General features: G+C 36.8%; 1 protein-coding gene across 1 annotated transcript in view; it reads right to left on the reverse strand.

Annotated features, from left to right (window-relative positions):
• Window positions 1–13,272, reverse strand: part of VPS37A (VPS37A subunit of ESCRT-I) — a 38,792-nt gene that overhangs the window by 21,567 nt on the left and 3,953 nt on the right. Inside the window, exons 2-4 of the mRNA XM_082680429.1 lie at window positions 4,095–4,169; window positions 2,087–2,201; window positions 1,441–1,541 (exon numbers count right to left, since the gene is read on the reverse strand). Of these exons, the coding sequence (XP_082536555.1) occupies window positions 1,441–1,541; window positions 2,087–2,201; window positions 4,095–4,169 (291 nt within the window). The remainder of the gene's footprint in view (window positions 1–1,440; window positions 1,542–2,086; window positions 2,202–4,094; window positions 4,170–13,272) is intronic.

Below are 13,272 nucleotides of genomic sequence, written 5' to 3' on the forward strand. Positions count from 1 at the left end.
AAAAAAAAAGTCTCAAAATTATTCTTCCAAGCACCTTGTGGCATACTGTATTTTCCAAACGTGGTCACAGCACTATTTCTGGTCCCATATACTCTTCTAGAACCTTGCCACTCCACCATGAAGAGGAAGAGCCTGTTTTCTTCCCCTTGAATCTGATCAGAACTTCTTGATTGCCTCAACAAACTGAATGAAGCAGAAGCAGAATGAAGCAGAACAAACTGAATGACTTCAGTAGCTATGTCAGAGAAGGCGAATATGACTTTCTCATAACTGTTCAGGATGTTCACCCCAGGAGCCTACCCATTATGATGTAAGGAAGCCCAGGCTGCATCTAGGTATTCTAGTTGACCTCCCCAGGTAAGGCCTCTGATGAGAGCCCACTGATGATGAGTAGAGCAGACAAGAGCTTTCCCTGATGAACCCTTCCTGAATTAAAGATCAGTGAGCAAAGTAAATGTGTTCATTGTTTTAAGCCATGCCAGCTGATGCAGAAGGTGGAGCACAAACAAGCTCTATTAGTCCCTAACCAAATTGCAGATTCACAAGGAAAATAAATGTTGTCATTATTTTAACCACAAGTTTTAGGATAACTTGTTATTCATCCTTAGTAACTGGAACATGCCGTTACTTAGGAAGCTACGGGGAGGCAGTAATACAAGAAACTAGGAAATAGCCTGACAAAGAAAAAAACTTAGGATGCAGGAAAAGGAGACTCCAACACAGAAGAGTAGGAAAGGGAAATCCCAGGATGACAGCTTTATAGCAGTTGTAGAGTAACTAATTCAGAATGGAGGGGGAAAATGGAGCAATGTCTGCAAAGAGAAAATACCAGAACCTAGAGATTACCTGACAGGTTTGATGATGTGAAAAAATGATTTGAAAGGTATTTTTCAGAGCTGCTAAAAGATGTGGAAAATTAAAAAGATCAAAGAAAATAAAACCAATGGAAAAATGGAGTAATTATTAACTCCGGAGAAAAGCAAAAAGTTATACCATCAGGGAAATATAATCATTATAAAGTACGAGGCTCAGCAGCAAGGAATATTCAGAGAGTCAATGTAATGAAAGTACCAAACATGAGTTTAAGTAAAAATCAAAAATTTCTCAGAGGATGAGGGAAAAGGAAGGTTTGTGAAAGGTAAGTAAAATCCTCATCAATCCATAATAGGAAGTCAATAGATAGTATCTAAAATGAAAGAATCAAGAGATAGCAGTATGCATGCATTATTCAGAAAGATGAAGGTAAATATTAGAGAAGCAGCTTAAAAAAGAAAAACAGTTGCCTCTGAAAAGTATGAATGTATCTGTGTGTGAAGGTGGGGATGTGGAAAACAGAGGATTGCCTTTTAACATTATTTGAATTTTTAAACTATATTTTGATTACTTAGATCAAAAGTAAATAAATGTATATACAAACTCTTTCGATATAAACATACTTACTATGGGAATGCTGTTGAAGCAGGAGCTAAAGCTGGAGGATTCTTCCAAAACTCATCCAACAGACTCTGAATAATTTTCCCAAGATCTGAGTGCATTGTAAACTAAAAGTAACAGTAATACACGGTGATCAAATTCATCTTCAGAAAAAGATTATAAAGTCTCATTAGGATAATTTAACTGTAAAACTCAATCTTAAATCCACTTTTGCAAGTCAAGAATTAAATGAAAAGCAAAGGATATTATGTCAATTGAACATATCAGCAATCCACAACTTACAATATTTTCTTATAGAATCAATACCATAAATGAGGTTAAAAGTTTATTTAGTCAATAATGGAGCTGAAATACTTCCACATTTCACTATTGACAATAATTTGAAGGTTCAAAGGTAAATACTGAGTACATTTAAGTTACCGTCCTTCACATTAATCAATCATATATATACATATATATTATGTATATATATCCTAAGAAATTTAAGGCATATTTGAATTTTATCTCTTTCTAACCACTATAAAAGATCTACTATGAACCAAAGTTCTTAACATCAACAGGTCCTCACCACTGAAAAACAAATAACCTTCAAATCAGGATTATCTATTAAATACAGTGAACATTTTTGAAATAAATTACACCATATACATACATTGTTTACTAATGGAGAGGTAACATACACTCCTTGTTTATCCACTAAGTGATGTCGTATTGGTGGATAAACACTGATCACTGGTTTTTCCTGAGGAAATTGTGGAGGAAGCAATCTGGTAAAGGTAGAACAGATTAAAAAACAAAAACAAAGACAACAAATGTGATATTATACAGTCATAATCCTAAAACAAAATTACTTAAAAGCAAATAAAATTTTCATACTTTCATTTGGATTACTCAGTAATTAGTGCTCTACTATGCTTGTTGAGTTGATTGAAAGTATACAAAAAGATACACTTTGGCAACAAGACTATAAAGTAATTCAGTATAGTAAAACCTTCTTAATGTGGAATAAGGATACCGTGAATTATAGACTATTCTTCACACCACGCCAATTAATTGCTTTCAAACACAATATACCAAACTATCCAAAATCTCAGCTAAAATTAGACCAGGCATTTTTATCAGGTGAACCCTAATTTAACCCAGTCTGGCTATTTAGTGGACCACAGGTTCCGGCCGTATACTTTTCTTATGGCTTTCCTACTTTTGAAATACTGCCAACAATTATTTCATTATATGCTGAATTTTTTAAAGAGTTGAGTGGATAAAATGGGAAGTGCTAGGATTGGAACAGTGTAGCTGTCATCATGCCTTGGTTCTATAGGGCTCTCTTCTAAATGTCTCAATTAACATATCTCTCCCAACTTTGAAGTCAATCACATGGTTTCAAGTAAATAACAGTAAATTCTCAATACAAAAAATAAAAAGAGTAAAAACCTTAACCTTTTTTGAGCTACTACAAATTTAAAATTAGGGAGTAAAGTCTTTAAAAGTGAGAGTTTACTGGACATGGAACCGTTTTCCAAATCTCTAAAAACTCAGACCAGTATGTCCCTTTAAACTGCCACTCTGTTCCCCTTCTGGCTCAGAAAACTATGTGTTGGCAACACTGTCAAGAAGAAAACTGGGTCCTTGTTGGCTTCTCCTACTTAGCTCTACCTAAGGCATGTGATGAGAGATAAAACTACTTCATTTATATAGTTGAAGATGTTAAACTAGTTTGGTAAAAAAAGGCAATGTATGGCCTTTGGACCCCAACCAATCTGGGTTTCTCTCCCCACTACACTATTCACTACCTATTTGTTCCAATTTGCAGGGCTGCTGTGATGATTCAGAAACTCCCATATATCAAGATAACACAGCATAATGGTTGTCACTGTTATATAGTCATGCTTTAATCCACTCATTCAACTGGGATTTAACAAGGCCTCCTATGTGCAGGCACCATGCTAGGCAATGAGGATAGGACGATGAACAAGTATGGTTCCTATCTTCAAGTTAAGTGCCTTTTTACCTCACCCGAACACTCACTCTAGTGGCTAGCCACCTGATGCAATCTGAGGCAATAACTTAATTCTTTCATGCTAAAGACTAATAACTGCACTTAAGGCTAAATGAGTACTTCAGCAATCACTTTGTCCAACCTTTCCTCTTTATAACTTAATAACCTCATGATTACATTTTCAACTTTTAATTTTTTTCTTTAAAAATAATTAGCAGATCAAATTCAGTCTTGAACTTTCTGGTTGACGTAGTTTATCTGTTGCCGAAAACTAGAATATTTTCACTTATTTCTGATGTAAAAGTGTCTATATCTCTAATGGTTTTCCACACATGATCCCTTTGAGTGTCTGTCATTATCATTCTTACTCTTTCAGCCTACCTCCAGCTTAGACTTTAGTGCAAAACAATAACGTCTTTTTATTACATTTCCTCTTTTATAGTTTCTTACAGCAATATCTATTACAATGATGACTTAAAAATTTTTTTATTTCACAAAATTTTAAGTTTAATAAACTATAGTTACTAGAGAGGGAGATAAATACTAGAAAGGGAATAAATTCACTTTTAAACAGTTTACTTCTAATAATAGCTAAGAAACAAAATAATAAAAAGATTTTAAAGTCCTATTACATGAAAAAATAGGATACAATTCTACTCACATATTAATGTTAATTGTCAGGTTGTTTACGGTGAATGGCAACCTGTATTCCACATCTTTCTGTATTTCAGCTATACTGTAGGAGAAAATTTGAGAAAAAAAATTTATCTAAAGTTATAAAAACCATTAATGTTAAAAACAAATGTTAAATATTTTTAGAGTCTACTAAAACTACTTTATTTTAATAATAGAATTTAGATGGCCAATATAACTTGTATCTTGAGGGGAAAATGATCATGTTTATCGAATAAGCAGGCAATACTATTCTGAGATATGGGCGGGGTCGTTGCTGAGAGGGGGAGTTAGATGGTGAGGTAAAGAGACAAAAAAACTCTTATATTAGTGCTAGATCGATTTACTATCACTTTATCTAATTCATCCTCAGTAGAAGCAATTGTGAGCCCTCTAGTTAGAACAAGTCAGCAAGACATCTGGGTTCTGATTATAATTCTGCTATTGCCCAGCTGTATAGATAGCTGGGGAAGCCTGGGCCTTAAGAGCTTAAACTTAGAAGTCTGGATGAGATGTCTCCTACAGTCTTATGATTGAGACCGCTGGCTGCTTTCCGAAACCAAATATTCCCCTTCTTCCTAAATAAGAGAAGCCTGATTTTATTCTGAGTAGCAATGTTCTAACTTTTCTTGCAGCAAGTTGTTGCTGTAGACTTAAGTTCCAGTCGATAAAACATAGAAAAGTTGTGAGGTGGAATTTCCAGGAAAGCATCTTAAAAGGGAACAAAAAAACTGGTATGAGTCCATTTTCCCTTCCAGCCTGGCCCTCATAGCTGAACTTCTAACAGCCATACTGGAACAGGAGTGACCCTGAGAACGGGAGCCATACACTAGGGAGAGCTCAGCAGGAAGATGTAGCTTGGGTCCTTGATGGCTATGGAATTGTCAAACTGAATTTCTTGTATGTAGAGAAAAAGAAACTTTTATCACGTTAAAGTTACTATTTTGGGAGTCTTTGTTACTAGCAGCTGAATATAAATGCCAACTAGTATAAATCCCATATACTTTAACATTCTACATTCAGAATTTTATTTTATTTTTAATTGCAGGCATGCAATTATTACAGTTATAATCTACCAACCAAATCTTTTGGGGGATCACTTGGAATGCTAACCAACATTCATAATCTTTCCAAAGGGAAAAATGTTAAGTAGTATTAATGAGTTAAGGCTGAAAGGAGGCCTAATATCCAAACAGACGTGAAACTTTTTCAAGCATAAATACCTTTGAAAGATCTACCAATTACGTAATTTACTTTTCTTTTGGTTGCTTCAATTAGTAGCTTTAGAAAACCTCTTATTTTCCTCATTTTCTTTTTTGGACTATGACTTTTTTTTGCCTTCTAATAAAAATCTAGCCTCTCAAATATGTAAATTTTAGGTAGCTTGAAAGGTTCAAAAGTGTTGGGATGGAGTTATGGAGAAATCATAGATGTCTCCTCTGACATCCCATGGAATGAGGTTATGACTGAAGAGAAGAAATGGTTGAGAAAAGACTCAAGAAGATATTCAATATTAGGACTAACACAATTTTTTTTTTTTTTTTTGCGGTACGTGGGCCTCTCACTATTGTGGCCTCTCCCGTCGCGGAGCACAGGCTCCGGACGCACAGGCTCAGCGGCCATGGCTCACGGGCCTAACTGCTCCGTGGCATGTGGGATTCTCCTGGACTGGGGCACGAACCCGTGTCCCCTGCATCGGCAGGCGGACTCTCAACCACTGCGCCACCAGGGAAGCCCGGACTAACACAATTTTTATGAAAGTTTCTCTTTGGGGATCACGTTTGGACTAGGATACCAACAGCCTTCTCAGCTGTATAAACATTATGTAATCAATAAAATGACTTAAGTTTTTTATTCCTCTTTGTTATCTTAGGACCCTAAGGTGTCCAATGCTTTAAGGGAATACTGATCACAAAAGCATCCACCAGTTCAAAGCCAAGTGGAGCATCTTAGTGATTAAGAGCACAACCTCTTAATCTAAGCTTCCTGGGATCAAATCCTCTACCATTCACTTGTGTGATCATGGACAACTTATTTAATCTAAGCCTTATCTCTCAAATGGTAAATGCAGATGTTAAAAATACCCATCTACCTAAAAGAACTGTTAGATTAAGTGAGATAATGCATGCAAAGCCCTCCCCACATAATACCATAATAATTGTTCAATATATGTTAGCTATTATTAAATAAGCATTTAGAACACACATCTAAATTGGAGCCTGTCTAAATTTGTAATACTAAAGTTTTAACTCATTTTTTCAGACACTATTTTTATAGAAAAAAGTGAATTTGATTAAGATGATTTTTACTTAAATCATTGGCTAAAAGTGTTCAATTCACTGTTCCCATAATTATGTTCTTGACATTTATTAAAATTTTTGACAAGTTTCCTCCACAAATGAGGTATCAAAAATAACTAAAGGTAATATTTGTAACATTAATGAGAGCTAAACCGTCATTAACAAATTTCAAAACAACAGGTTAATCATGGCAATTGATGGGGTTCAGGACACGCTACCCCTAAATGTGGCACCTTGGCATCTTGAATATTTTAAGCTGAAGGAGTATGAGAAAATAGCAGAAACAGGAAAGTTACTCTGACCTTCTCCCCCCCTCACCCTTCTTCCCTGAAACAGGTCATAAAACCTCATTAAGAGGTGCCCTCCCCATGCCAAGAGGAAAGGAGCATCCTTATCTCAGAAGACATAGGGACACCAAGAAGAGTCCTAACAAACCGGCCTTGCTATGTCATCATTGTACCCTGCAACCACATGCCCCCTGCCCCATTTACTACAATTACAAGCATACTTCACTTTATTGTGCTTCATAGATATTGCCTTTTTCTTTTCTTTTCCCTTTTTTTTTTTTTTTTTTTTTTTACAAATTCAAGGATGGTGGCAATCCTGCATAGAGAAAGTCTATTGGTGCCATTCTTCCAATATCATTTGCTCGCTTCATGTTTCTGTGTCACATACTGGTGATTCTTGCAATATTTTAAACCCTCCACCAGCAGAAAGATTGCGACTTGCTGAAAGCTCAGATAACAGCATTTTTTAGCAATAAAGTATTTTTAATTAAAATACATTGTTTTTTAGATATAATGCTATTGCATACTTAATAGACTACAGTATAGTGTAAACATAACTTTTATATGCACCGGGAAACCAAAAAATTCATGTGACATGCTTTACTGCAATATTTGCTTTATTGAGGTGGTCTGGCACTGAACCCGCAATATCTCTAAGACGTGCCTCATACCCCTTAACCCATCATATTCCTCCACAACTGTCCACTCTTCATCAAACCCAGCATAAAATACTCAGGTCTGTTTCTTTGGGTCTTCATTTCCTTTTGAAGGCCCCCTGATATGTAAAACTCACATTAATTAAATTTCTATGCTTTTCTCCTGTTAATCTGTCTTTGTCAGTTTAATTTTCAGACCCAGCCAGGGACCCTAAGAGCATCAAGGAAAGCTTTTTCCTCCTCTACACTAGCTATGTTAGACAAAACAGCAGATATTTGTTCTACTTAATTAAAACAAGAATCATTCCCTGAATCTTTATCACATATTTATTTTGAAGTTTTTGCTATTTTCAAATAACTTTTAAAAAGTTATTCCAAAAATAATTCATTCTCATTAGAAAAAAAATTATTTTTCCAAATCAGCAAATGTTATTTTACAATATTTTTAAATGGCTGCATAAAGTTCTAGTATATTGTTTAAACTACTCCATACTATTAGATATTGAAACTGAGCAGGACCCTGTGGGGCTCCTGGGCATGGAAGCCTTTCTGTGTCCTCCGTTTCTTGTTTGTAGGGAATACACTGAATACACTCCAGCCTCCATTACCTTCCCTGAATTCTAAAGGGCAGATTTGAACAGCTGCTAATCAGGGAAGGGAGGGGATGCAGAGACAAGGGAGGAGACCACCTGAGGCCAAATTAAAGGAGTGCAGGCCCTGCACACACCCTGATCCTTATTAGCAACTCTGCCCTTGAACCACTGCTATAAAACTCACCAAATCCTCCCAGGCTGGGACACAGTTTCTCAGGGCACGAGGCTGTTGTGTCCCTGTTTGCCTGGCAAAGCAATGGAGCTATTCTTTTCTACTTCTTCCAAAACTCTGTCTCCAAGATTTGGTTTGGCACTGGTGCACAGAGGCTGAGTTTTTGGCATCAATATTTAGATTGTTTCTAAGTTTTACTACTATAAACTATACTTTGATAAACATTCTTACAGTCATATAGCCATATCTTTATGCTGACAGGTAAGTACTCTTTGGATGTAAACACACACACTTTGAAGTAATACTGTAATCACACCAGAGAAAATTTAAATAGCCTTCCATTAATAATTTTATTTCCTAGGTTCTCTGAGAGCAGTGAATTACTATGGCTTTACTTCAGTGGCTCTGGATCTGTTCGGGACTAAAGAAAGCTGCAACAACAGAAAACTTTGTCAGCATGTGTCACTAACTGGCATCCACATTTCTTTAATAGTCCCTAAAACTGTAAACAAGCAGATCTTGAAATGCAAGAGAGGCACTAGTTATGGTTAAAAGATTCCTTTTATAGAACAATCATTTATCTCCTTACTTTGTATTTTGTGTAAACTTGTATTTTGTAACTAAGACTAGGTTCAACTGAACAGCTACCATATATCCAGCATCTTCCAAGGAAATGGAAATAGTGTGGTCTTTGCTCTGATGGGGCACACAGCACATCAAGTGACTGAAAAAGAGCAATTCAAGATACTGATTTCATGCATCTCTGGCAGTGTTGGGTAGCTCAAGGGAGGGTTTTTAAGTGATCCTTTCCAATAAAGGGTTTAGATGCTTCAAGACAGTAGATAAAGATCAGACAATTTCCCTTTCCCATCCCATTTTCTCCAGGAAATATCGAAACTGACTTTTAAAAAGCAAATCTGTAACAGTGCTGGAAAGCAAATAGTACCATAAACTGACAAGAAGCTTTGAGGAATCTTAGAAAGATAAAAAAAGATGGGATTAGATTTAAGGAAAAGATCAGCGTTAAAAAAAATAAAGAAAATAAATACAGGAACTAATGACGACCCAAAACATAAGACCAAAGCAAAGTAGGAGCAGTCTGAAGGTCCTCCAATCCCTTGAACCGATTCAACGCAAACCAGAGGGTGTAGGGTAGGGCAGGAGCGCCTCTCAGGGTAGACAGTGCTGGGACACGTTGGTCAGCAGGAAGCTAGAGCACTCTCCTGGTGCCCCGCTTGTTCCAACCAGAGGACAGCAGTAGTATCTGCCCCCTGAACAACACGGGGATGTAGCCTCTAAGGTAGCAGTGCCTTAGGAAGCTACTGACTCCCAGGAAGCCTCCATTTCCAAAAGACAGCTAACAGCTTGGCCCATAACAAAGAGAGTCATTCTTTTTCACCTATCACCTGAGGCAGGGTATGGTAAACAGAATTAAATATCTACAAACAAGTCAACCAGGAATCTCAAATACAGAAAAGGTTTGAACAAAACAAAACCACGCAAAGCGTGCATCAAACTCAACAAGCCCCAAACACAAAACTTCAAGGAAACAGAGTTAAATGAGCAAACAGAAGACTATCAATTTGTATAATACCCTGAGAGGAACAAAAGAAAATAGCCCTTGTGTTACCGAGTCCAAGCTCGAGCTCTTCGCTGCACGACAAGCCAATATATTGAGAGACGAGTTGTTGGGGTAAGGAATAGCGACTTCATTTGCAAGACCAGCAGATCAAGAAGAAGGTAGACTCGTGCCCCCAAAGAACCATCGTGCCGGAGTCAGAATTCGGGCTTCTTTTATACTAAAAGGGGAGGGAGTAAGGCCAAACATTTCCTGTTTCCGGTCAGCCTCCCGAGGGGATGCGTTAATTTCTATCTCCCTGCAGTCATTCACAGGTGGGCCTGCTCAGGAGCTAAACAAAGGTATTTTAGCTTAATGCTCTTTACCTGGGAGGCAGGGCTCCCAGATATGGGCCATGATGTATAATTGAAGCTAATAGGCAACATCCCTTTAGTAATTAACTTGTAATAGAATACAAAGGTTCTTCCTTATTAACATTTGCATTCTCTCCCTCTCTCTCCCTCTCTCTCCCTCTCTCTCTCTCTCACTCACACTCTCACACACACACACACACACACACACACGTTGATATGAAAATGAATAATTAAGAAACTGGAAATTTAAAATAAATAGCTAAATAGCTCAAATAGATGGTTCAGTGCTCTGCTTGGAAGATGCTTCATACTGTATCTTTCTCTTGGAGAATATTGATGCACTTTAGCATATTAAAGGCTTTTAGAAATTCTAGAATACTCGATTTTGTTTTCTATGTCTGTTTGACATGGACCACTTATTTTACAGTAGTTTTTGAACAGTGTTCTGTAGAAGACATTGAATCATGACAGAGATGTGCACAGAGCTATAGGAACACAGAGGAAACAACCTAACCTAAACAGGGATGGATGGGTATTCGGATTAAAAAACAGTATCTGAGCTACATTTAATAGTCAAGTAAGGGGCTTCCCTGGTGGCGCAGTGGTTGAGAGTCTGCCTGCCGATGCAGGGGACACGGGTTCGTGCCCTGGTCCGGGAAGATCCCACGTGCCGCGCGGCTAGGCCCGTGAGCCATGGCCGCTGAGCCTGCGCGTCCGGAGCCCGCAATGCGAGAGGCCACAACAGTGAGAGGCCCGCGTACCGCCAAAAAAAAAAAAAAAAAAAAAGTCAAGTAAGAGTTAACCTTAGGAAAGAGAATCGGGGAAATGAAGTGTACATTCTAGACAAGAGGAAACACAATTAGGAAAGCTTCAGTAGGAAATAATAACTCTAAGAGTGTCCATATCCTTTGCCCTAAAGAAACTTTACATTGTGTCTGCTGACATGTTTCCATCAGTCACATCACCACCTTCTGTGACAACCAGGCTTTAAGCTAAGGAGGCTGGCAAGAGTTAGCAAGCTACGGAAAGGAATAACATGGTCAAATTCAAATTTTAAAAAGATGATTCTGGCACCCATGTGGAAGAAAAAAGTAAGGGAAGAAGACTGCAGGCAGAGAGAATAGTTACAATCCAGTGGTAGCAGGGATGACCAAGTGAAAACAGGATGACCAGGTTTTTGGCTTAGGTGAGCAGGCAGTAGAGACAGCTTGGAAGGAGTTCAGAGGTAGGAGGGGAGGAGTAGATGTGGTTGGATTCAACTGGCAATGGAGAAATGACGACCTGTGTGGTAACTTTTTTTAAAAAGCAGGTATGGACTGATACTACTATAGGGAAAATTAACTAGGGATAGCACTTGAGTGTTACCATCTATTTAGGAAAATTTTAAAATGGTAACATGCTTTATTGTGTCATATACTCTGAAATTATAACGTTTAATCACTGGTTATAGACTATATGATTTAATGTATCAAATTAAAATTCACTTAATTATGGGATTGTTTGATATACATAACTTTTAAGTTCACTATAAGAGTTTAAATTTAGAGTCAAAATATTGACATTTTGTAGGTTTCTGTAGCTTCAATAGGCTAAGGCACAGCAGATTCTTATAGAATTTTTTATTGCAACAAGTCAAGGTGATTTTCTTCCCCAAGAAAATTTTACTCTCAAATACCTTTAAGAGTTAGAAAGGTACATGAAATGAAGGCAGTTGCTTGTAGTACAAAAGGGTGTGATTGCAAACTGGTAAAATGGAGAAGAGCAGCCCAGTAAATAGGACAGCTACTCTTAAGCTCAAAGCAAGCACTGTTATGTGGGAACTGTTGCCAGATCTTTCCATTTTAAAAGAAAAGTTGGAGAGGGCAAAGGCTATATGGGAAATCTCTGTACCTGCTGCTCAACTTTTCTGTAAACCTAAAACTGCTCTAAATAATAAAATCTATTTTTTAAAAGTTGGAAATTTGGATATTTTAATGAAAAATCTCAAATTATGTCGACAACAGATCTATTAAAAAATACAACACTAGACAGGTTAAAACATATACACATATCCTCTCATTACAAACTTTTTGTCTTATCAAGTTTGCATGTGAGTCCTTATGAGCTGACAGTAAAAACTACAAAAAGAAAGGTTTGGAATCTAGGCTTACTAAGAAACCCATGAGTTTTATACCTGAGAACAGGGGGTTAAACTTAACAGCTATAGGGTAGAAAATTATACAAGAGCAGGCTCTCCAAAGATGTTATAAGGTTTTTTAAAAGAATCTGGGTAATCAGAAAGAATATCCAAGGACTGGCAACAAAAGAAGATTTCAAAACAATTTTTAAAAACTATGAGGTTGGCACTATTATATTTAAGATACAAAAATAAAATAATTGGCATTTACAGAGTATTTACTGTGTGTCCAATAACATTCTAGTTTCTTTACATGTATTGTCTAAAATCTTTCAAAATGAAATCTTACATTTCATTTGTGAAGAAAAGAACTCTCTGGAATGGACATGCTTTCTGAATGGAAAGTCAGAAGTAGTCCTGCCAGAGGCAAGTGAGCTGTAAGCTTGTGAGCAATTCATAAACAATAAGCTGGCTAGATCCATGTAGGCTAAGAGGCAAAGGTTCCAGGCACACTGATTCTATGCAGTGGAAAGAAGGAATACAATCTGCTGCCTGTTTACTGTGTGTCAGATACTCTAATAAATGTTTATATATATTACTTAAATACCAACAATCCTGCAGAATAAAAATCACAATTCCTGATTCTACAGATGGGAATTGGAACTCAGACTTCACCTAAGTCATGTTGCTTTTCCCAATGTCAATAATTTTTGCTTGTTTGCATTTATGTTCCTCAAATTCATTTTGTCTAACATCTCATACCAGAGTGAAAAAGAAAGCAATTCTGATAAAAATAACTCCCAAATTAGATTTTCTGATTAAAAATAAAATAAAAATAGCACCAGAATTACCACATAACTAACTGATTATTAAAACGGAGAAGTCCTTTACTTGAGAGAGCTGATCTCCCTAAGTAAAAGGTAACAAAGAAAGAGTACTATTTGTATAACTTTGAATTTATATAGTTAATTACAGATAACAATGACAAACACAGCTCCAGGTTGTTCCTTCAGAGCTAAGGAAATAAAATAATAAAGAAGCTAATAACTGTAGATACTGTGAGAGAGGAAAAACCAGGATAGTAAGGATAGTAAAGTAACTGTTGAGCTAC

Source organism: Grampus griseus (genome assembly GCF_964374135.1).
Source record: "Grampus griseus genome assembly, chromosome: 21".
Taxonomy (NCBI): domain Eukaryota; kingdom Metazoa; phylum Chordata; class Mammalia; order Artiodactyla; family Delphinidae; genus Grampus; species Grampus griseus.